We start from the raw sequence: 24,217 nt of genomic DNA on the forward strand, positions 1-24,217 counted from the left end.
GGCCAGCTGCATGGGAGCAGGTGGGCATCACACTGTGTTCTCCTAGAAGCATCCATTCAGGGGAAATCGGGTTTGAAGTGTCCCTTTAGAAGAGACCAATGCGGAAGAGAGATGGCAAAAGGGCCTCAGGCAGCCTGGGGAATGACTGTGGTAGGGAGTTTCTTACAGGTGACATGCTTTTTATATATGTTTATTTGTAGCCCCAGCTAGTCCCTCCCTAAATATTGTAACCCCTTCCTTACTCCTCATGCTTGTCATCTCCTGGAATGTCCCTCACTCCCAGCTTACTTGGCCTATTCCTCCTTTTCTTTCAGGTCCCTGCTCAAACCAGAGCTTTCACAGAACTTACTCTAACCTCACCTTATCCCCAGGTTGAATTCCTTGGTAGGCATTTGGGGTATTAGTATTTCTCCTTCAAAGCATGTGTCACAATGGTAATTTCACAGGTAGTTGTCTCATCTTCGATGCTGATCTATCTCTGTCATTGGTCAGGAAGTTCTGTGAGGGCAAGAGCTCTGTGTCTTTTCATAGCTGTATTCCAGGGTCGGTACATATGATCTGGCACATAGAAGCTGCTCTTTTGTTGTAAGAATAAATGAATGAATGAATGGATGCATTTTCTGACCTCTACCTGGGCACCATCCTTTCCTTTCTTTTCCCATTTATGTTTGGCTCTCCTAAAAGATCAAAGAATGGCTCTGTCCCTCCTTTGAAGTCCTTTAGTACTTCCAGTTCTCTCTCCTGCTCGCTTCACTTTCTATGCCTTGTACTTTTGGAACTTGGCATGGCCTGGCTGCCTGCACCTGCACCTGGGTTCAGGGCTGGACTTTTCCTGTGCGTGGGTTCACTTCCAGACTAGAACAGAAGCTTCCTAAGGGCAGGGACTCTTCCTGGGATACATTCAGGTGAAAAAACTTGGCTGAACGCAGGAATGAATGAACACAGGCAAAAGGCGAGTTGCTCCAAGCTGCAGCTGACAGCTGAGCTCTAAGTCTTGGGAGGCATCCACAGCAGACAGCCCCTGCTTTCAGGTTCCTCGCAAGAATTCCTGCTTCCTTTGGGCAGGCATTATACTGGCCCCAGGACATAGCCTTATATAGTTTGCAGTCCTGGGGGATGTGTGGGGGAAATGGGGAAGACCTGTGGGGATGCTGTCCAAATAATGATTCTTTGTCTGCAGCTTCAGTGGGAAGAACAGTTGCTGATACGGAAGGAGGGGAGGCAGACCTCTGAAGCATTGAGTGCAAAGGAACAGGATGCTCACATTTAGGCAGTGGGTGGTTGTCTAGCAGTGGGCAGGGAGGGCCTGAGGCAGACCAGAGTCCTGGCAGGGTTTCTGTGGTCCTCTGCCTCCCTGCACCTCCCCATCAGAGCAAGGCCCCCCTCTTTGGGAACAGCCACTTTTGGCTGCTCTGTGGCCTCTAGAGCCAGCCCCTGAGAATACCCCACAACCCTCCCTCTGAACCCTGGCATGGGCTGCAGGGCCAGCTCTGCTGCTGGTTTCCTGTATGACCTTGGGCAAGTCATGCCTCCTCTCTTGGTCATCTCTGTTCTGAGCCCTGGCTTGCTGTTTAGACATGTGTTTCCAGATGGGTGAGCTGAGTCCCCAGGAAGGTCAGGGTTTGATGAACTCCTTGGAAAGGGTTCTCTAGTATCTTCCCTTCTGCTGCCTCTGGAGGGCCCTGCATCAATACTGGGAGAGGGACAGGGCAAGGAAATAGCTCCTGGTGAGATCCCTTCCCCCAGTCTCAGTTTCTTCCTCTTTACAGTGGGGGTAACAGTGGACCTGGGGGCTGCAGGCTGCGGAGGGGGAGTCAGGAATGTGGGTGGGTGGGTGGCTGTCCTTGTGGCCAAGAGATTAGGATTGTGCTGTTTTTTTTCCAGTGACACCCAGCAACTCTCTGTCCTCTCAAGAATGTTCTCCAGGGAGAACAAGACTTGACTGATTCTTCAGAAGAGTGCTGCACCCATTTTACAAGCGGACAAGCCAAGTCCTTAGAAGGCATGGGACTAGTCCAAGGATGGGTGGCAGGTGATCTGAAGCCTCTAGGCCCCTAGCCCCAGGTGGCCTGTTCCCTCAATGGAGCCACTCCAGCTCTGGCAAGGGCAGGTGCGGTGGCGCTGCTGGTGCCTGCTGTGGGAGTACAGTGGGCCTTTGTGCCAGGCGGGCACCACCCCCTGGCTGGCCCCTCCCCATTCGCAGGACAGCTCTTACCTGCCGGGCCGCCGCCCCAGCCAACAGCTCAGCTGGGTGCTCCTTCCTGGGCTCCACGCCCGGAGCTGCTTCCCGACGGTGCAGCCGCAAGGCATCGCAGGGGCCCCGCGCTACTGCCCTGCTCCCTCAAAGTCCCAGGTCCCCTCCCCCGGTGCTGATCATTAACCAGGAGGCCGTATAAGGAGCTAGCGGCCCTGGCGAGAGGGAAGGACGCAACGCTGCCACCATGGACAGTAGCACCTGGAGCCCCACGACCACCGCGGTCACCCGGCCTGTTGAGACCCACGAGCTCATTCGCAATGCAGCCGATATCTCCATCATCGTTATCTACTTCGTGGTAGTGATGGCCGTCGGACTGTGGGTATGCAGCGGGTTCTGGGATGCGGGTGGGGAGGGGTGCGCACAGAGGAGGAGCAACGGCCTCGCTGAGCTGCAAGGGGCAGTAGGCTTAAGTGTCGGTGGAGGGGAGAGGAAATGACTTGGAAGCACTTTAGAAGCACTCAGAGGCACAGCATGAAGGGAGGAGGGCAAGCAAGGATGAGCAGAAGTGAGAAGGGTGCCCAGGGCAGCCTGCCAGGAAGGACCAAGGAGGATACCTGAGCCTGTGAGCAGAGAAGGAAGGTGGGGGTTTGAAGAGACTGCTGGAAAGTATAAGGGGCAGGAAAGCGGCTGCTTAGAGCTACAGGGAGGGCTCTGGGGCTTGGGAGATGAGCCTCTAGCAGGTGACTACTGTCCTACCTTTTAGTCATCCAGTTTCAGATGGGAAAGAAATGGTGTGGAGTGGGAAAGCCACAGCCTCTGCCAGCCCCAGAGATGGGGATGCTGAGGTGGCAGACAGAGGGATGCTGACCCATGCCCCACTCCTGGGAGAGGCTGACCCAGAGGCCTTGTGCATGAGGATCCCAGGGGCTGGATCAAGTTAGAGATGAGAAAGATGGGTGGAAAAGGAGGAGGAGGAAGACCTGGGGGTGACCTGGCACTGGAGAGAGGGAAATGTGTGTCTCCTTTTGGGACTCTGGGGACACAGCAAACCAGAGAAACTTGTTCTCAGCCGCCTGGAACATGGGCATTTCACTTATGACAGACTGTGGCACGCCCAACAACTAGAGGAGGAGATGTTTTAAAAGTGTGCAGGACCGACTGTGGTGGTTCACTCCTGTAATCCTAGCATTTTGAGAGGCCAAGGTGGGAGGATTGCTTGAGTCCAGGAGTTCGAGATCAGCCTGGGCAACATAGTGAGACTCTGTCTCTACAAAAATAAAAAAAATTACAAAAAATATATAAAAAGTTTGCAGATGTTCCAGCCATTCTCGTGATTGTTATGGAGGTGGAGGTGATAAGCCCAGGGAGGCTGCTGTAGCAGCTGGTGATTGTGTTGAACTCTTTTGACTTAGAGGAGAGGAAGGTAGGCATGAACACTTCTGTGGACACAGAGCTTTTTCAGGGACAAAAGGAAGTGGTTTTTTTTTTTTTCTCCAAAGGAATTGTAGAAACTAGATGTGGCAGAATGCCTCCCAAGTGTCACATGGGGTCAGTATGGCTGACTTTTCCTCAATACTCTCAGCTTCCCAGACATAGTGGAAACTGACCAACTAGGAGCCAGGATACTCAAGTTCACTACTGGCTTTCACATGGTTCAAATCATGCAACATTTGGTAACTTCCCTCAGCCTCCAGTTTACTCAACTTTAAAATAGGTACACTCTTATCTATTCTAATGACTCCCCCATGGTTGTGGTGAGGATACGCAGAGGTGAATCTGAAAGCTGTTTATGGACTCTAGGATTAAAAAAAACTACTATTGTCATTTACCTTCCATGGTATGATCTGGGCTCTGAACAATGTTTATCCTTGTAAGTAAAATGGGCAGCAGTGGTCAGGTGGGTAGTATATTTTTACAAAAGCCACAAGACAGGGAAGGCCAGAATGCTAATCCCCGTTTTACAGAAGAGGAAATTGAAGCCTCATGTGGTTGTGATTTGTCTAAGGTTACAATAGATGAAATTGTTCCTGGAACTCAGATCTCTTGACTCCTGATTTTTTATGGTACCAGGCACTCTGCCACTGTGACTGACTTCCTCCTTCCACCCCACCCCAGCTTATAAGTGCTGGAGCCAAGGTGTGAGCCCGTCATCTGCTGGCTATACAGTACTGCCTGTTTCCCAGACAATCTCTGATAATATCGGTTCTCTTAACCAATCTCATTTTAGCCCTGCCAGTCTAGTAGGTGTTTATACTTTTTAAATGGTGTTTACATGTTTCAAGTATCTGTGAATCAGTATCACTTGTCCTGCTAAATGCTACTTAATAGCCCGTTTAGTATTTGTCTATGTTTAATCTTCCCCCATTAGACAGTGCCTCTGGACCCTGGTCATTTAATGCATTGGATTTCTTCCAGTTTATCCTCCTCTGTCTGCTATTAAAGTGGCAAGAGTGGCTTGATTCAGGGGTGGCCATTCTGACTCCTTCATGATCTCTGGGCTGCACAGGCAGAATGGTCCAGGCCCATTGTGTTTCTTCAACTTAGAAAAGACCCACACAGTCAATGTCCCTCTGTCACCTTCTCTATCTCTTCCAACATTATTTCATTCTGTTTTGTTCTTTTACAATTCTGCCTCCTCCAATCATATTTTAGAATTTGGCTTCTTACTTCTTCAGAGTTAATTTCCATTTTTCTTTCACCACCTATCAGTTTGTTTCTTAGGGAATTTTATATCCTTTGAAGCTGGATCTCTGACCTTATTCTTCCTGGAAGAGTTCATCAAGCTATCCTGAAATCCCCTCAAGCCAGGGGTTGTTAAACTATGGCCCATGGGCCAAATCTGTCTCACAGCCTGTTTTTGTATGGTCCATAAGCCAAGAATGGTTTTTACACTTCTCAAGGGTTGTGAAAAAGAAATAACAAAACAAAATATGAAGAATTTGCAGTAGAGACCCTGTATATTCCACAAAGCCTCAGTATTTACCATCAGGCCCTTTTTCTTTAAAGAAAAAAAATTTACTGACCCCTGTCTTATGCAGTCATTTGAACTGACAGCATCATTGAATGATTGAATTGGAATGGCCCTTGAGGGAGCCCAACCTTTCTGTTTTACAGATGAGGATCGGAGAGGGTGACCAGAAGTCATTCAGATGAATCAGTCCCAGAGCTGGGACAAGAATCAAGGTCTTATGATGCCAAAGCCAATGCTCTTTCCACTATTCTACCTTTCCCACCCCCCAAGACACTTGCCTTTCTGGGAATACTCCCTCCATGGTCCTTACTATCATTGCATTGTTGTGACAGTGTCCTGATGGTGCTGAATTCCTTTGCTCTTTTTTTTCTTTTTAAGTTGATGCTTTTCTTTAGATCATTTGACAAAATCACCTTGACTAGTTGTCAACAGCCTTCACCTGAACACTTCCAGTAGAAACTCTCCCAAGTGGCTTTATTTCCATCTCTGGACAGCTCTGACAGAGAGGATATTCCTTTTGGCTCTGGGCTCAGACCCGATGTCCTGGAACTTCTCTCATTTTGTCTGGTTGTGTCCTATGTGGGCCACACCAAGCATCATGTCTGTCCCACTTTACATTTCAGAAGACAACAGGCCACACTTGAGGCTTCTCTTCTCCAGGCCCAGCATCCTCAGTTTCTTAAGTTGTTCCTCATCTGGACAGAGGCCTAAAGTTCTTCCTTTCTGCTCAATGATATTTGTATTCCGTGGAGATAGAACCCAAGTAAACCCCAAACCAAAACATGGTGGGTCAGTAATTGTCCTTCTTTTACCCCAGCAGCTTGGAGTTGTGAGTTCATTCTCTTGCAGTTGTAGAGTGGACAGGTGAATGTAACACTGGGGTTTACAAAGTGGTGTCTGGAACTTTAAAGTTTTCCTTTGAGCCTCTTGTGCTCACAGAACAATGATTTTCTGTGCACAAAGCATTATGCCCAAAGCATTATGTGAAATTAAAAATTTGTAATATGGTAACACAAAGTAAAAAAAAAATTGTAATGGCTGTGAACAAGGCATAAGTGAAGTCATCTGGGTGTTCACAGACTTTCATTTGGAGAAGTGAGGAGGCTGTAGGGAAGGAGGACGTTTCCATGGGGGAGTGTCAGGTAGGGTTTCATGGGGGAAGTGGATTTTGAGGGGCCTTGAAGGATGAATAGGTAGGATCTGGGCTTGCATAGATGAGGGGATGAAAATTCCAGAGAAGAAAAGACTTGGTGCATACACACCTCTCTTCACCTTTTGTTCCTCCCCATCATCTTTCCTGAATTATTTCAGCTCCCCACTCTAGTCTCTGCCCTCACATTCTTCCTCTAAGCTCTTCATTTCTGAGACCAACTGGGGATATCAATCTTCAACTTCACAGTGACCTTCAGAATGGCTTTTCCTTGGTCAGTTGCTACAGACCAGGTCCTTGGGAATTTTTTCTGTTTTGGCCCTTAGCTACCTTTTCTGATTCTTAGGTCTCTTGCTATTCCCAAAAAAACTGCTACAGAGGACTTCACAGTATCTCCTTTGGGAGGAAGAGCCCTGCCAGGAGTCCAGAAAGACCCAAGCCATGCTCTCCCGGGTACTGCCCAGCACACGGGGGTGCTCAAGAAATCTATGTTGACTGATGGGACACAATAATGGCCCTGCTTCCTAAAGGACTAAGTTCAATACATCGTTGCAGACTGAGCACCTAGCAAAATGTTATGTGTCTCAGGCATGTTTGATGAATAAATTACAAGTGTCTAAGTGCCTGAGATGTCACCATCAGGAGTTAATGCCTTTGGAATAGTGATTTGGAATAGTGATGCTTTTTAGCCTCAGTGGTCACCTATGAAAATGCAGACATCGGCCGGGCGTGGTGGCTCATGCCTGTAATCCCAGCACTTTCGGAAGCCGAGGCAGGCAGATCACCTGAGATCAGGAGTTCAAGATCAGCCTGGACAACATGGCAAAACCCTGTCTCTACAAAAATTAGCCAGGCGTGGTGGTGTGTGCCTGTACTCCCATCTACTCGGGAGGCTGAGGCATGAGAATTGCTTGAACCCAGGAGGCAGAGGTTGCAGTGAGCTGAGACTGCACTACTGCACTCCAGCCTGGGCAACAGAATGAGACTCCATGTAAAAAAAAAAAAAAAAAGGTGCCACCTCTGACAGGGTTAAGTCACTATCAGCTACTAACATTATTAGCAAGTGTCCGCTGAGAGAAGCCAATAACACAGAAGAGGGAAGATGGCCAGGGGCCAGGAACAGAGGCACTGACCCCATTTTCTGCTGGAGGACTGGCCCTGGGCCTGAGCTGGACCGGAAATAATCCAAAGGCTTAGAGGCAACATCCCAAGGGATCTGTGGGAGGAGCTGGTCATCGTATATTGAAGATTCGTGTCATTTTTCTCCTCATGAACCCTCAGTGGCTCCCTACTGCCTATGCAATAAAGCCTGCACTTTTTAGCCTGGCATTTGTGAGTGGGTGTTCTGCTCCACTTCTCACCACTCTCTCCATTCAAATGCCTCAGCCAGGCTCATCAGATAACACTGTTCGCCATTCTCTCCTTCTCCACGCTGGGTGAGGTTCCACCTCTAGATCTGCTGTTTCTGGAATCTTACCACATTCCTCCCTCTTCTCTAATAAAATTCCACTCTTTCTTCAATCAAGATTTGCTGAAATACTGCTCTCTCTGTAAGCCTTTCCTGGCTCCCTGGTCTGACAGAGTCCTCACCTTCCTCTATACTAACACAATAGTCATGATATATTGGCTGGGTGCAGTGGCTCACTCCTGTATTCCCAGCACTTTGGGAGGCCAAGGCAGGCAGATCACTTGAGGTCAGGAGTTCGCGACCAGCCTGGCCAATATGGTGAAACCCGTCTCTACTAAAAATACAAAAATTAGCTGGGCGTAGTAGCACATGCCTTGTAGTCCCAGCTACTCAGGAGGCTGAGGCACGAGAATTGCTTGAACCCAGGAGGCAGAGAGAGGTTGCAGTGAGCCAAGATCATGCCACTGCACTCCAGCCTGGGTGACTGAGACTTTGTCTAAAATAAATAAATAAATAAATATATATATTTAATCATTATATATATATTTAATCATTAATCATATATAATCATTATATATATATATATATATATATATATATATATATATGATGATTCCAGCAACCTGCTACCTACACCCTCAGAGAGGAAAGACTTGAATTTGTCTGGTCTTTTATTTAATATTTAGTACAAATGCCTTGCATTCTTAGAGCATTTTTTCACTTTTCTGGTAACAAAGATATAACTCACATCCCATATGGTACTTTTTAAAAGTATGGTATTTCTTTTTCTTTTTTTTTTTTTTGAGATGGGTGTTGCTATGTTGCCCAGGCTGGTCTTGAATTCCTGGGCTCAAATGATTCTCCCACCTCAGCCTCCTGAGTAGCTGGGATTATAGGCACATGCCACCATGTGGCTGTAATCCCAGCTACTCAGAGGCTAAAATAAATATAGCATTCATTAGGAACCTCAATATGCTTGTAAGAAAGGCATAAAAAGTTCCATTCCTGCCATTTAACAGACAAGCAAGCAGATCCAGGTGGAGTGACTTGCTGGAAGTGATACTGGAAGCTAATTTCACACTAGCCCTAGAGTAAGCTGTATGTATCTTCTAAGCCTCAGTTTCCTTGTCTGTCAAATGTAGGTTCCTGCCTCCTTCATCTAAGTCTTTTGAGGCTGCAGGGGAAGAAGGAATGTGAAAGTGTTTCAGAAAGTGGAGTGTGTAGAGGAAGGTGCACGAATGGGGAGGTATGTCCTTTTGGCTGGCAAGGCCACTCTTCTAGTTTTCGATTACATTTTTGACCCTTTCCTCCTCAGGCTATGTTTTCCACCAATCGTGGAACTGTTGGAGGCTTCTTCCTGGCAGGCCGAAGTATGGTGTGGTGGCCGGTAAGTTTTCTCTGAAATGCTATTTGCATAACTGCTTAACTGATACTCCCTTTAGGAACTCATTTTCTTCTTGGCTTTGGGTGGTGGTGATTCTAGGATTCAAGGATCCCAACCAGATTCTTGACAGTGAGTCTCATGCTCATCGGGTCTCCTGGACACCCTTAATCTCTTGTAGTAAGGGAATAGCCTTTAAATAAATCACCCTTAGAGTCCTTCAATAAAACACAAAGTTGGTTCAAAGCCTGTCATTGGTCCATAAATCCATAACCAGAATATCAGTTCTCAAATGCGCTGGCCCAAGGAACATATCACAGGGGTCAGAGGCTCTCCACTGCTGACATCTCACTTGCCCTTTGCCCCTCCATCTGCCTTTATCCCAGTCGCTCTGTGCCATAGGAAGAGTGGGCAGCAGAGAAGTTTCTGGAAGAAGGAACCACTTGTATTGACCTGGGTTGATATACCTGAGACAGAGAGGGTTTGGGTTGTCACCCACAAGAAAAGTAGGAGAAAATCAGAGCTCATAAAGTCTGAAAACATATTGGATAGAGGAGAGACTGGTTTTGGGCATTCCTGGGGTTTAGGGGGCTTTGAAAGGAGTGGTTATGACCTGAAACAGGTGAAGATTCAGAAACTCTGGAAACAGACTCTGTTCCTGAAAACTGAATGAGGCCCAGAGAGAAAAACAGTTTGTGTGTTGGCTTGAGGATAGAAGCAAGGGACAATCAGAGGGAAGGAGCAAGGACTCCAGGATTGAAATTACAAGAAGAGTCAGCTTACATAGGGATCTGGGCTGGGAGGTCCCTGGAAGCCTGAGTCATGCTTGAAGCAAGCCAAGGCAACTCATCTGAGTAACACGAAACCATGAAACTGTACCTTACATAACTGTGGGCTGGTTGGTGGCCCAGGATTCCCTTTTTATGTGGCACCAGGGTTTGCCACGTTTCACTCACAGCTGTCTGTGCGGAGATGTGATGGTAGGAAAGCTGTGAAGCTCAGGGGCTGAGCTTCGAAGGGGAATTCCCCACTCTTTGGATATTGGCAGCAGAAATTACAGAGAAGTGAGGCCCCAGGTACACAGCCCAGTGAGAGACTCTTGTTTTGGAAGAGAGTTTGATCACACCTACCAGGACTACTGGCAGAGCCAGCTCCATGGGATCAGCTCCCTTAGATTCAGAAAGAAGTATTCCAAAGGGCAGGGAGTGGGAACTGCACAAGGAGCCACAGGATTTGGCTTGTTCCAGCTTTGTGACATTGGGCAATTCATTAATCTCTGAGTCTCTGAGAGTCTCCTCTATAATGTGGAGCTGGTCAGATAAGAAATCTCAAAGGCTCTTCCAGGACTAAAATTCTAAGTTTCAGCTAGGCACAGTGACTCACACCTGCAATCCAGGCATTTTGGGAGGCAGAAGTGAGAGAATTGCTTGAGCTCAGGAGTTCAAGACCAGCCTGGGCAACATAGCAAGATCTTATCTCTACAGAAAAATTAAGAACTAGCTGGGTGTGGTGGTGTGCACCTGTAGTCCTAGCTACTTGGAAGGCTGAGGTGGGAGGATCGCTTGATCTGGGAAGGTGAAGGCTTCAGTGAGCCATGATTGCATTACTGCCTTCCAGCCTAGGGGACAGAGTGAGACCCTGTTTCAAACAACAACAACAACAACAACAACAAACCCCCCAAAAACCAAAAACAACAACAACAAAAATCCCAAACCCAACAACAACAAAACAACAACAGAATAGTTGACAAACTTTTTCTGTAAAGGGCCAGATAGTAAATATTTTTGGCTTTGCTGCTATGCAATCTCTGTCACAACTACTCCACTCTGCTGTTGTAACACAAAAACATCCAAGGAAAATGGATGAATGAATGGATGTGGCTGACTTTATTTGCAAAAATAGGTGGAGGGCCAGATTTGTTGTTTTGAGGACACACACACACAGTCTCAGAACAGAGCCCGGCACACATTAAACCCTCAGGTTTAGCTCTTGTTCTTCTTTGCAACTGAAACCTATTGAAGGACTGTCATATCACTTATCTGATTGAATCCTCAATGATCTAGTGAGGTAAGTAGAGTGAAGATGATGATTAACCCCATGGGTTGCCCACGTTTACACAAGATAATGACAGAGCTAAGACTTCCTCTGATCTTCTGGTCATTCAGGTCTCTTTCTCCTTGTCTTTTGAGATGGAAATTTATGAGGCCAATTGGTGTGGCCTAAAGATTGGTCTGAAAACCAAGAAATTATTTCATTTGGGGCCGACCAGAGACCCTGATGAAAATTTTCCCTGAAGAAAGAGGACAGGTTCTCAAACTTTTCAAGTCCTCTTGCGTAAAATATATCTGATTTTATCGTTATGTTTCTAAAACCTAATGATCAGATCAAAGTCCAGCCACTTATGATGTCACCAGAGGGGCCAAAGGGTGTCTTAGAAAAGCGTGGTAGTCCCAATACATGGGTGGGGAGCTCATGAACTGGAGAGGAAGAGAGGGAACCAGGCAACTGGACATGAGAGAGGCAGGGATGCACTCCAGGAAGAAGTGAGAAGGAAAGATAAGTACTTGACTCTTCATAAGCCTGGGGAAACAATTCCTGCCTCTTCTGGCCCAGGTCCATTTGGCCCTCTCTCCCTGCTCTACTTGCTTTTTACCTGCATGTGCTCTTACTTATCCCAGTGCCCTGTGATGAGAGCTAGGCCTACGCTTTTCTTAATTTTTTTTTTTTTTTGGCCTCACAACACCAAGGCCTTGCACTGCAAGAAGGCACTTGACAAATATGGGCTGAATTAAAGAGAAATGAGGGAGAAGAGGGACATGTCCCAGACCCTCATGCTGGTCCCCCTTAGTGGTGTCACCTGAGACCTGAGTCTATATTCTGGCCTCTGGTGCAGGGTCCACACAGTATAGACAGTGGTAAGAATTCAGGAGGTTAGGAGGGTGCTGGGTCTAAGTCAAAGCCTGCCTCCAGCAGTGCTCCAAATTTCTGTTTTCATGCATAGAGAAAAATTGTTGTTGTTTAGGCTCATGGGAGTAAAACTGGAAAAGGAAGCCTTAATCAGAGTTCCCAATTTCAGCCCACACTGGACTCCTTGGTAAAGTTTGGTGTGGCTATGTTTCCTCACTCTCAGGCCATTTGTTTTCTCGGTCTGAGTCGAGGTTTTGCAAAACTTGGTAGTTCCCCATTGGTATATTTTGGGTGGGAGCTTTTGGGTTATCACAGCAGTGTCTGCTTTGCTCTTTCTTCTTCCTCCTTCTTATTTTTCCTCCCTTTTCTTCTCTTCCTATTACTCATTCTCCTTTTCCTATTCCTCCACCTTCTCTTCCTCCTTTTTATTCTCCTCATTCTTTCCCTCCTTCCCTTTCTTCCTTCTCTTTCCTCTCTCTTCTCTTTTCCTCTTTCTCTCCCCTTCATCCTTCTCTTTTTTTGGTGGAATCACTTCCCTCCCATTCTTCATAGCTTAGTCTCTCCTCTAAGTAGCTTCTCTGATTAATACACAACCACTCACCACTCCATGTATTCTTGGTGTTTCTAGGCATCAATTGATTGATGTGTAACCAAGTCCCTGCCATCTAGTTAGTACCTAAGCATCCGGCTTCTCCTTTCTCACTGGCTGCCTTCCCAGAATTTTCTAACAGATTAGTGCTTCTGTAGACAGAAAAAAAATACCGTTTTTTGTAATCCGTATTTCTGGTTGGTAGAAGTCGGAAGAGGCAGAAAGGTGGTGAAACTATCAGTTAAAATGAATTTGTTGTATTATTCATATTAGAAATATATCTGGGATTAAATTAGTTAATACATGTAAATCTCTTAGGACACTATATAGTTAATGCTGTCCAAGGGATGCCTATCATGATTATCATCATTATAATTGTTTCTCAGCCGGGTGCGGTGGCTCACACCAGTAATCCCAGCACTTTGGCAGGCCGAGGCAGGCAGATCGCCTGGATTGGGAGTTCGAGACCAGCCTGGCCAACATGATGAAACCCCGTCTCTACTAAAAATACCAAAATTAGCTGGGCGTGGTGGCAGGTGCCTGTAATCCCAGCTACTTGGGAGGCTGAGGTAGGAGAATTGCTTGAACCCAGGAGATGGAGGTTGCAGTGAGCTGAGATCGCACCATTGCACTCCAGCTTGGGCAACAGAGCAAGATTCCATCTAAAAAAAAATAAAATAGTAATTGTTTCTCATCTCCAGCTTCTCCTCCTTAAGCTGTGAATTGAATCATTCATCTATTTATGTAGTATTATTCTCTCATTCCACAACTGCATGTTGATACCTACTATGTGCCAGATGCCATGTAGGTGCTGATATATCCATGTGCATGTGTGTGTTTATGTCCCTCACATTCTTACAAAATATATGTAAAATTATCAATAATAGTTAAGTGCTCAGAAGAAAGTGTATTTGAGTCAAGGGTGAGGTTCAGTGGGAGGGAGAAGGGTCTTCCTTATTCAACATAGGCTCAAAGAGGGCCTTTCTGAGGACTGAGCATTCAGGTTGAGATTTGAATGATCAGAAGGAGACAGCCATGTGAAGATTCTGGGATGAGTAACCCAAGTGGAAGGAACAGAATGGCCAAAGGCCCTGATGTAGGAAGAATCTTGGGATATTTGAAAAACTGAAAGGGGGCCAGTGTGGGGTACAGATGGTATATATATTTATTTATTTATTTGAGACAGGGTCTCACTCTGTTGCCCAGTCTGGAGTGCAGTGGTGCAATCTTGACTCACTGTAACCTCTACCTTCCAGGTTCAAGCAATTCTCCTGCCTCAGCCTCCCTAGTAGCTAGGATTACAGGCTTGTGCTACCAAGCCTGGCTAATTTTTTTGTATTTTTAGTAGAGATGGGGTTTCACCATGTTGGCCGGGCTGGTCTTGAACTCCTGGCCTCATGTGATCTGCCCACCTTGGCCTCCCAAAGTGCTGGGATTACAGGTGTGAGCCACTGCACCCGGCCAAGATGGTATATTTAGATCAGGTGCTTTGAGTGAGTGACCCTGAATTGCTGATGATTCCAAAGATGGGCTCATCTCGATGAGAGGATGGATTGGTCTTCAGCCTCCTTAACCTCTAAACGCCAGTGGAAGACCTCACCTGCCTTTTGTGCCAAAGACTGGTGGGAAAATGTCAGTGGTTTCCTGATTTCTTGCCCCTTTGTTTCTTTGGGCAAGGAGAGAAGTTCATGAAGGTAATGAGTGAAAGAGGACCATTGTCCATGGGAATAGGAGTTGGCCGAGTAAATAGAGACTGTGATGACTCTGGAACAAAGCCTGTGCTTAAATATTTACTAGAGTCTCAGAAATAAAATACTCTGAATATAGGAGCTCCATCTGATTTTCTGTCCCAATCCAGGAAGTGTGATCCTTGAGATGGCAATGATCCAAGATTAAATCTTTTCAGACTTCCTCTGTGAAAAGAGAGAGCTTCCTAAGAGAGACACTAATCATGATTAAAGACAAGTTCCTAGAAGGTGAAGAAGGAATATGAAAACATGACACAGATGAGCACATTCCATTCCTGAGTTTACAGTGGGATGGGTAGGAGGTTCTCACCCCACTGTGCCCCTTCAGGGACATTCAGAAGGGAATGTCCTGGGAAAAACCAGAAAGTCAGTGTGTGCCACAGCCTCTCCCTGTGCCCCTGGGACTTCAGTCACCTTTGGCTATAAGACCTTGGGCAAGTCACTTCAACCTTCTGATCCTTATTGTCATCTGTAAATGAAGATCAGAATAATACAAACCTCAAAGAACTGTAGTGGGCATTAAATAAGAAAAAGCAAATGAAATACATGGTCCAACCCTTGGCCCAAAGGTGGTGCTGTAAAAGTTAGCATTCTCCTCTCCCTTTCTTATTCTCCCAGGATGGGGCTCTCAAACTGTGGTACCCAGACCAGCAGCATCAGCAAGACCTGCACTCTTGTTAGAAATGCAAAATTTCTAGCCTCAAACCAGACCTACTGAATCACAAACGCTAGCAAATGGGGCCCAGTAATCTGCGTGTGTTTTTGTTGTTGTTGTTTGTTTGTTTTTTGAGACACAGTCTTGCTCTGTGGGAGTGCAGTGACGTGATCATAACTCACTATAGCCTTGATCTGCTGGGCTCAAACGATCCTCCCACCTTAGCTTCCTGAGTACCTGGGACTACAGGTGCGTGCCACCACGCCTGGCTAATTTTTGATTTTTAGTAGAGGTGAGGTCTCGCTATGTTGCGCAGCCTGGTCTCGAACTCCCGAGCTCAAGCAGTCTTCCCCCTTTGGCCTCCCAAAGTGCTGGGACGATAGGTGTGAGCTACCATGCCTGACCAGTCTGTGTTTTAAGTCCTCCAGGTGATTCTGATTAGGGTTGCCAGATTTCACAAATAAAAATACAGGATGCCCAGTTAAATCTGAATTTCAGGCAAACAATACATACTTTCCTGTCTTTTTTTTTTTTTTTTTTTAGCATAAGTATGTCCCATGCAATATTCGGGACATACTTATGCTACAAATGTATAATGAATATATTATCTGTGAATCTGCATATTCAAGATAGGCAGACTTAACTGTATATCTTGTATTCTGATTATGTTAAAGTTTAAGGACCACTATTGGAGGATATCCCAATGGAGGAGTCCAGCACAGCCTAGAGAAGGCATGGAGAAGACGCCCTGGGATCTCCCGATATCCCTTAAAGAGAAGGACAAAAGCAGGGAGCAGGAAGCCATCTCCAGAATTCTGGACATTCTGGGTCTTAGATGGTTCGTTAACAAAGAAAAATGTTTCCTGAAATTAGCTGACTGCATTTTCCATTTGGGCTATGATGACCTTGTTTCCTCAAGGAGAAAACGACGACTCTGTTTCTTTCAGGAAATTCAGGGTAATCTATAAAAACATGGGCTGTGTAAAAGCATCAGTACTTCTTCAGAATAGCATGTCTTTGTGGAGCAAAACTTTCTTAAATTTTGTCACATCATTAAAGTCCAGTAACACCCTTTAGGGTAGGCCAAAAAAGATTATTATCCTTGGTTTACAGTGGAAGAGACTGAGGCTAAAAGCAGTAAAGTGACTGCCTCAAGGTCACATAGTTTGCTATGGCGGAACCAAGATTAGAACCAGGTTGGAAGGTTCACAGTGTGCTTTGAAGGAGGGGAGGAAAAGGATGTCCATGCCATTTAATTGTACTTTCAAGTATGATTATTGATACAGGATCCTTTTTAAAAATCCCCTGGCTGCCTCTGATTGTGAAGCCAGTTGTCCATTGCCCTAGGCAATTCTTTTCATTGTTTTTTGAGATATGATCTCACTCTGTTGCCCAAGCTGGAGTGCAGTGGTGTGATCACAGCTCATCAAAGCCTAGACCTCCTGGGCTCAAAGGATCCTCCTTCCTCAGCCTCCCGAGTATCTGGGACTATAGACAGTGCCACTGCACCCAGTTAATTTTTTATTTTTTTGTAGAGATGGGGTCTCACTATGTTGCCCAGGCAGGTCTCAAACTCCTGGATTCAAGTGAGCCTCCTGCCATGGCCTCCCAAGGTGCTGGCATTACAGGCATAAGCTACTGCACCCAGCCCCCAGGACAATTCTTGATGCCCAGATTTGTGATCCTGAGTGTGCACATGCTGACTTACTGTCCTTAGGGTGTGAAAGTAAAGATAAAATTAATATGTAAACGTGAATCACTTTCTTCTTCTGGGCTACAATTTTATTTTCATTGGAAAATAACAAGGTCAGCTGTAATCATTTCCAAGGTAATTCCAGCTCTAACATCACATGAGCTGGGTTAAGATGTCAATTTTCTATTTCCAGGCACACAAAACATAACTGTAGCTAGCACTCAGTGACATTTTCACGTCTTTTTCTACATCCCCCCAAAAAACACATAACTTACATGCCTACTTTGCTTTCAGTCCTCAGGCTCTGCTAGTGAATCTGAGATAGCTCTGGAATTGTTGTTCCTTATTCTTAAAGATTTTAAAGGATTGTGTTCTGATTATAAAATTATACAAACCCCTTGTGAAAAAACTGGAAAAGTATTTTTTAAATGCACTCATTGTTTTGTCTTCCCAAGATAATCATTGTTAAATTTGGATATATTTATGTATACACAGGTACACACACACACACACCTATGCATATATTTAAACATTTTGGGGCTCATAGGGTATATAGGTTTGTATCTCCTCATGTCATAGCGAATTCTTCAAAGCTATAATTTTAATGGCTGCACAATATTCCATCATATGGCTGGGTGCAGTGGCTCATGCCTATAATCCTAGCACTTTGGGAAGCCAAACTTGGCTTTTGGGAGGAAAGCTTGAGGTCAGGAGTTTGAGACCAGCCTAGTCAATATAGCGAGATCCCGTCTCTACAAAAATTTTTTTAAAATTCGATCATAAATATGAACTTGAATTTATCCAATTGTTTTTCTATTGTTGGGCCCTTACGTGGTTTCCAACATTCTTCTGTTGTAAATGACATAGCAATGAACATACTGATGAAATCCTTGTATCTAAGTCTTTGTCTGCATCTCTGATAATTTGCTTAAAACCGAGTCCTAAAAATAGGGTCATATAAGTGGAAGGAGACGAACTTTTAAATGATTTTAACGTGTACCAACCGACAACTTTCCAGAAAAATGGTATCAATTTACATCTCTACCAGAAATATGTGGGAGAGCCTATTTACTTGCCAACACCAAGTATTTAACATTAAAAAAATCCTATTTGACGGACTAACCTATAAGGTCAGTTCCCCTTATGGTCTTGTTCTTATGAACACTGAGCTTGTGGGTTGCCAGACTGATATTTCACAGAGCCACTTCATAGTCTCCAGTATACCCTGCTGTTCTCATGGGCCCTGGGTAGGCCTGGCAGGCTAGGTTTATTGCCTCTTCTTCAGGAGAGAGTGGTCCTTGGCATGTCCCTGAGAAGAGTCCTGACTCCATGCCCCAGTGGGAATAAATGCAGCTCTCAGACATTTGGTTGCTATGGTTTCTGTTGTTTCCCCAAGTGGAACATTCAAAGATTTGATATCACTTACTCACTCAGCAGATCTTTACTGAGTCCTTGCCATATGCAAAGAATGTCCTCTGTCAAGTGGAAGCAGGACTGGATTGCAGAGAGCCTGGAGTGCCTGAAATTCCTCTTCTGAATTTCATGCCACAACTGAGAGGCAGAGGTTACAGTGAGCCGAGATCATGCCACTGCACTCCTGCCTGGGCGACAGAAAAAGACTCTGTCCCAAAAGTGGGCTCTTTGAAGGCTAGAAGGTATTTGGGGCAGCAGACTTGTGTGGAAGCAGTTATCAAAGTGGGGATGTGATACGCACCAGGAGAGGGGAACAGACAACACATGAGGTAAGAGATTGGAGGATGGAGATCGGCTCTGGATGGTGTCAGTGGAGAGGTGGGACTGGGCTTTATTCTGCAGATGAGGGAAGTGTTTTTATAGACAGAGCTTGATGAAGAGGGCATTCCAGGAAAAACGAAAATGTCATAAACAAAAGCAGGAGGCAGGAAAGCACAGAGCACATCTTGGAAATTGAGCCAGTGTGGTTTTGCCAGAGTGGAGGGGACATGGCAGGGCATGGCAGGGCTGCTGAGATTGGAGAAGGTGGGACTGACTTTATTGCAGAGAGCCTGGAGTGCCTGTAATTCCTCTTCTGAATTTCACGCCACAGCTGAGAGGTTGAAAAGTGCTCTGGTCAACAACCTTTGTTGTCTCTGGTGGTTGAGATCACCTCTGAGAACTCTCACAATCCCATCTCTTGAGGAGATAAATTGTTTGCGGAATGATTTCCCACCAAGATTTTGAGTAGCTTCAGTGGATTTCCAGTCGAAATATCTTTGCTTTCATAACTTTGCTGCGGCCTGATGGTATCATGGAAGTCTTGATTCTACCAAGCCTTCCAGTTCCAGGGCCTCCCTGGTGAGATCAGTCAAAGTTTCTTTCACTCCATGTTCTATATGTTGGCATGTGGTTGAAGTGAAAATGCCGCCCACTGGGCAGCACAGGTGCCATGGTTACATATATATACACACACACACACACACACACACATATATATATACACACACACACACATATATACACACACATATATATACACACATATATACACACACATATATACACACACATATATACACACACATATATACACACACATATATATACACACACATATATATACACACACACATATATATACACACACACACACACATATATATATATATATATATATATATATATTTTTTTTTTTTTTTTTTGAGAGATGGAACTTTGCTCTTGTTGCCCAGGCTGGAGCCCAATAGCGTGATCTCGGCTCACTGCAACCTCTGCCTCCCAGGCTCAAGTGATTCTCCTGCCTCAGCCTCCCGAGTAGCTGGGATTACAGGCACCTACCACTACGTCTGGCTAATTTTTTTGTATTTTTAGTAGAGATGGGGTTTCACCATGTTGACCATATCTGGTCTTGAACTCCTGACCTTAGGTCATCTGTCTGGCTCATCCTCCCAAAGTGCTGGGATTACAGGTGTGAGCCACTGTGCCCAGTGGGTAACAGATCTTTACAACTCTGGCAGTTAAGCAGGGAATTTTGGAGAGAGCCTCTTTCACTTTTTGTCCTCCAGATCTTAGCATTTTTTGGGGGGGACACGGTCTTATTCTGTCCCCCCGATTGCAGTGCAGCAGCATGATCACACTCACTGCAACCTTGAATTACTGGGCTCAAGCGATCCTCCCACCTCAGCCTTCCAAGTAGCTAGGACTACAGGTACATGCCACCATGCTCAGCTAGTTTTTAATTTTTTTGTAGAGACGGGGTCTCACTATGTTACCCAGGCTGGTCTTGAACTCTTGGCCTCAAGTGGTCCTCTCACCTCAACCTCCCAAAGTGTTGGTATTGCAGGCCTGAGACACCACACCACCAGGCCAGATTTTAGCATTCTAATTGTATAGTTACAGACTGCATCCCTGCTTCCGAAGAGTGATGAAAACAAGTTTAAGGAGGAAACAGTGGCTTTCAATACACTCTAGGGCAGGCTTCTCAAACTTTGTTGGGCATAAGAATCACCCGAAGAGCTTATTACTCTGATTTCAATAGGTCTGGGTGGGTCATTAAATAGAGTAACACCTGTCTTTGGTTCGAGAGACAGATGCAATTCCTGCCAGCTTCTGACTTCTAACGTTAATTGTCAGTAGCGGCTGGCTGCGGTGGCTCATGCCTGTAATCCCAGGACTTTGGGAGGCTGAGGCGGGCAGATCACCTGAGGTCAGGAGTTCAAGACCAGCCTAGCCAATATGGTCAAACCCTGTCTCTACTAAAATTAGCTGGGCATGCTGGCATGCAGCTGTAGTCCCAGCTACTTGGGAGACTGAGTCAGGAGAATCACTTCAGCCTGGGACGGGGAGGTTGCAGTGAGCTGAGATCATGTCACTGCACTCTAGCCTGGGTGACAGAGCAAGACTCTGTCTTAAAAAAAAAAAGTCAGTAGGGAGAAATGATTTTGCCTGATGTTTTTGGTTTAGGTAGTTTTCCTTTTAGAGGAGGCACAAGGGGGAAACATTAAATTTGTGCCAAACCTTGGAGGGACTAAAGTAAAAAGAATTTAAGTGATAGAGCCATTGTCTTGTTAAGGCAAACCAAATTGGTCTTTTCAGGAATCTAAATTGCAATGGGAGGAAATCTGTTCTTGCTGAATGTTCCAAATAACAGAGAGGCAGATTCTTTAATAGTGATGGCAATTAGAGGGACTGGCCTAGGTCCTCCGTACTGCCAAGAACTCATGGCTGAGTGACAGGTTTCAAAGAGGATTTGAAGGTGGATGATGTTAAAATCTTACGGGAAGTCAAGAGGGGCAGCTTGCTTCATTTTGGATGGCTCATGTTTGGAATAGTCTATTCAGGTCTGAGGTCCACTTTGGGGACAGAGATGGGGCTCAGGGCGGCAGAGAACAACAATGGTGATGAGAATCAAGTCCACTGTCGATGAGGAACAGACACACGAGAAGAGGAACAGACACATAAGAAGTCTGGGGAAAACTGAAGCAGGGAAACCATCCCTGTCCTCAGATATTGGAAAGGCTAACTTGCAGAAGAGAGATTTTACTTGTTCTGTTGCACTATAAAGGGTGGAAGCAGGACTGATGGGTAGACTTCAGCTCAAATAAAGAATGACTTTTTAACAAGTAGAGTTGTTCTACCACAGATTCAGCTGCATTGTAAGGTAGCGAGTTCTCTGTCACTAGAGGTATGCATTAAGAACTGACCATCACTTGGGAGGTGTTGCAAAGGGGACTTAAGCTGTGGCATCCACAGACCCATTCCACTCTGAAAGATTCAATGATTGGTTAATTTTTCCGTACATCTCCCCTCCCACCAACCTTCCAGGATAGGACATCTACGTGGTAAAATGTGATTATTAATTCCCTAAAATCAAGAGAATAAATAGCCTTTCTGCATTTTGTGATGTGACATTATGTTATTTTCCCAATTCCCATGCTCTCAGACCTGTTGGGTTTGGTCAGACTCAGTTCATCTTGCACAACAAGCAGCAAAAGTATCCACATACTTGTAATGGCCTTTCGAGTCCCATCAGAGGGTGAGGAGGGTTGGTAAAGTAGTAAGTGAGAGGTGAGGTCAAGTTGGGGAAATTTTAGATAAAGTCTGAAATCCTGAATTCACAGGAACATGGGGGAGAAATTCTAGAGAAGGACGTGATGATTCACGGCACTGGGTCACTCCCTGCATGGGAGTGGTGCCCATTCTCAAATGGGCATGAGCATGGATGAGGAGTGGACAGAGAAAATGTTTGGGAAATTGGCATGATGAACGCATTGTTGGTGAGTTCCAGCAACAGGAGCGGCAGTGTAAAAACCTGGCAGGGGAGTACAGGTCATAAAACAATGGTGTCTGTCTTAGTTGGCTCAGGCTGCCACAACAAAATACCACAGACTGGGTGGCTTAAACAACAGAAATTAATTTTCTCATAGTTCTAGAAGTCAAAAATCGAGGTGCCTTCAGGGTTGGCTTCCGGGGAGGCCTCTCTTCCTGGCTTGTAGACGGCTGCCTTTTTGCTGTGTCCTCATATATGGCCTCTTTACTGTGCATGTATACGGGGAGAGAGAGAAAGAAATTTCTGGTGTCTCTTCTTATAAGGACACCAATCCTATCAGATTGGGGCCCCACCCTTATGAGCTCATTTAACCTTATTATCTCCCTAAAAGCCCTATCTCCAAATACCATCACCTTGGGGGTTGGGGCTTTAACATAGGAATTTTGCAGAGAGGACACAATTCTGTCTATAACAGTATCCATTGTAGCTTTTGCTAAGTGTCTTTGAGGGTGAAGTAATTATCCTCTTGGGAGGAGAAAGGAGGGAAGGGACACTGATTGAGAATCAGCTGTGTCAGTCACAACTGGTTCATTATTTCATTTGACTCCTGCACCAACCCTGCCATGAGAGAAGACGGAGGCTTGCAGAAGTTCTAATCACCCAGAGAGTAAGAGGTCAAGAAAACATTCGAACTTGAGTTGTAAAGCTCATGCTGTCTCTGCACTTGAGGGAACTTTACCTTGAAACCTTGCTATATTCCTAAGACAGTTTTTAGGCCTGTAGCTGTCAGGAAGACCACCTGACAGGCCCTTTTGGGTGTCCAGGAAAGTCTCTGAATAGGTCAGTGTTATGATCAGAGTTGTGCTTTAGGGAGGTTGCTTGGCCATGTGGGTGGGTGGGGAGGTGACTGACGGAAAGGAGAGAATAGAGATCCTCTAGCAGCTCGCTACTTGGTCCTGTTGAGAGATAGTGACAGGCAGCACAAGGGCTATCTAGAAAGAGCTAGGTGGCCATAATATTGTGAAGGCAGAGTCAGAGTTTTGGTAAATGATTAAGTGTAGGTCATGGGGTAAAGAGAGGGAGTCCAGAATGAGGAAGGTTGTTCCCCTAATAGAAATGAATAGAACCTGGGCTCAGGACATTCTGATACCCCGAACTCTCCTGGCCTCATTCCACTCTCTTCTCAGATAGTGAGTGGGGACTTCAGGAACAGCCTGACATTGCTTAAAGGACAATGTCCCTGTTTGGGAGAGATATTGGAGAAGACTTTTTGAACTTATGACTCATCTAATGCAGTTAATAATTTCTGGTAATTATGTCCTTAATAGTACAGCATTAGGCTTAATTATTTATCAAGCAAGAGGTGATAAATGAAAAGATAGTGGGTCAGGGCAGGTAGGCCACTTGCAGAATGAAACTTTTGATTAAAAGTGGACTGTTAGGCTGGGTAGGGTGGCTGACATCTGTAATCCCAGCATTTTGGGAGGCCAAGGCAGATGGATTGCTTGAGACCAGGAGTTCAAGACCAGCCTGGGTAACATGGCGAACCCCCGTCTCTACAAAAAATACAAAAACTAGTCGGCTGTGGTGGTGCGCGCCTGTAGTCCCAGCTACTTGGGAGGCTGAGGCTGGAGGATCACTTGAGCCTGGGAGGCAAAGGTTGCAGTGAGCTGAGATGGACCACTGCACTCCAGCCTGGGTGACAGGAATAAAACCCTGTCTCAGGAAAAAAAAAAAAAAGTGGACTGTTATCCCCCTCAAGCTTTGAGCAGAAGGAGGTAGATGTCTCTAAACAACCTGCCTTCCCCTAGTTTCCCCTTCTTAATGAATGGCGTCCACCCAGTTACTCAATTCCCAAATCTAGGAGTTACCTTTGATTATTCTGTCCCACATTTCCCACATCTAACCTATCAACAGAGCCTGCCAACTTTGTTTCTAAAACATACTTCCTAATCTCTACGCTTGCCTTTGTCTCAACTGCTGTCACCCTAGTCCAAGCCACTGTCCTCTCTCACCTAAGCCAGGGATAGTCTCCCAGCTGGTTGTTCTATTTTCTTCCTTGCCCCCACCACTGCAATCTATACACAACTTAGAGCAATTTAAAAAAGCAAATTAGGTCCTGTCCCTCTCCTGCTTAAAATCCTCCAGTGTCATCCCATCTCACTTAGAATAAAACTAACTTTTTTTTTGAGTCAGGGTCTCACTCTGTCACTTCAGCTGGAGTGCAGTGGCACGATCATAGTTCATTGAAGCCTGCAGGTCCTGGGCTCAATTGATCCTCCCTCCTCAGCCTC

General features: G+C 45.6%; 1 protein-coding gene across 3 annotated transcripts in view; it reads left to right on the top strand.

The window, feature by feature from the left end:
* The window catches only part of SLC5A1 (solute carrier family 5 member 1), a 142,848-nt gene that overhangs the window by 73,466 nt on the left and 45,165 nt on the right, over positions 1–24,217 (top strand). The window contains exons 1-2 of one of the 3 annotated variants that reach the window (XM_515093.8): positions 1,883–2,576; positions 9,042–9,113. In XM_515093.8, coding sequence (XP_515093.3) covers positions 2,442–2,576; positions 9,042–9,113 — 207 coding nt within the window. In that variant the 5' untranslated portion in view covers positions 1,883–2,441. Of the gene's footprint in view, positions 1–1,882; positions 2,577–9,041; positions 9,114–18,234; positions 18,442–24,217 lie in introns of those variants that run through there. The other 2 variants (XM_063808216.1, XM_003317218.6) reach the window with 2 other exon arrangements.

This window comes from Pan troglodytes, chromosome 23, assembly GCF_028858775.2.
Source record: "Pan troglodytes isolate AG18354 chromosome 23, NHGRI_mPanTro3-v2.0_pri, whole genome shotgun sequence".
In the NCBI taxonomy this organism is placed as follows: Eukaryota; Metazoa; Chordata; class Mammalia; order Primates; family Hominidae; genus Pan; species Pan troglodytes.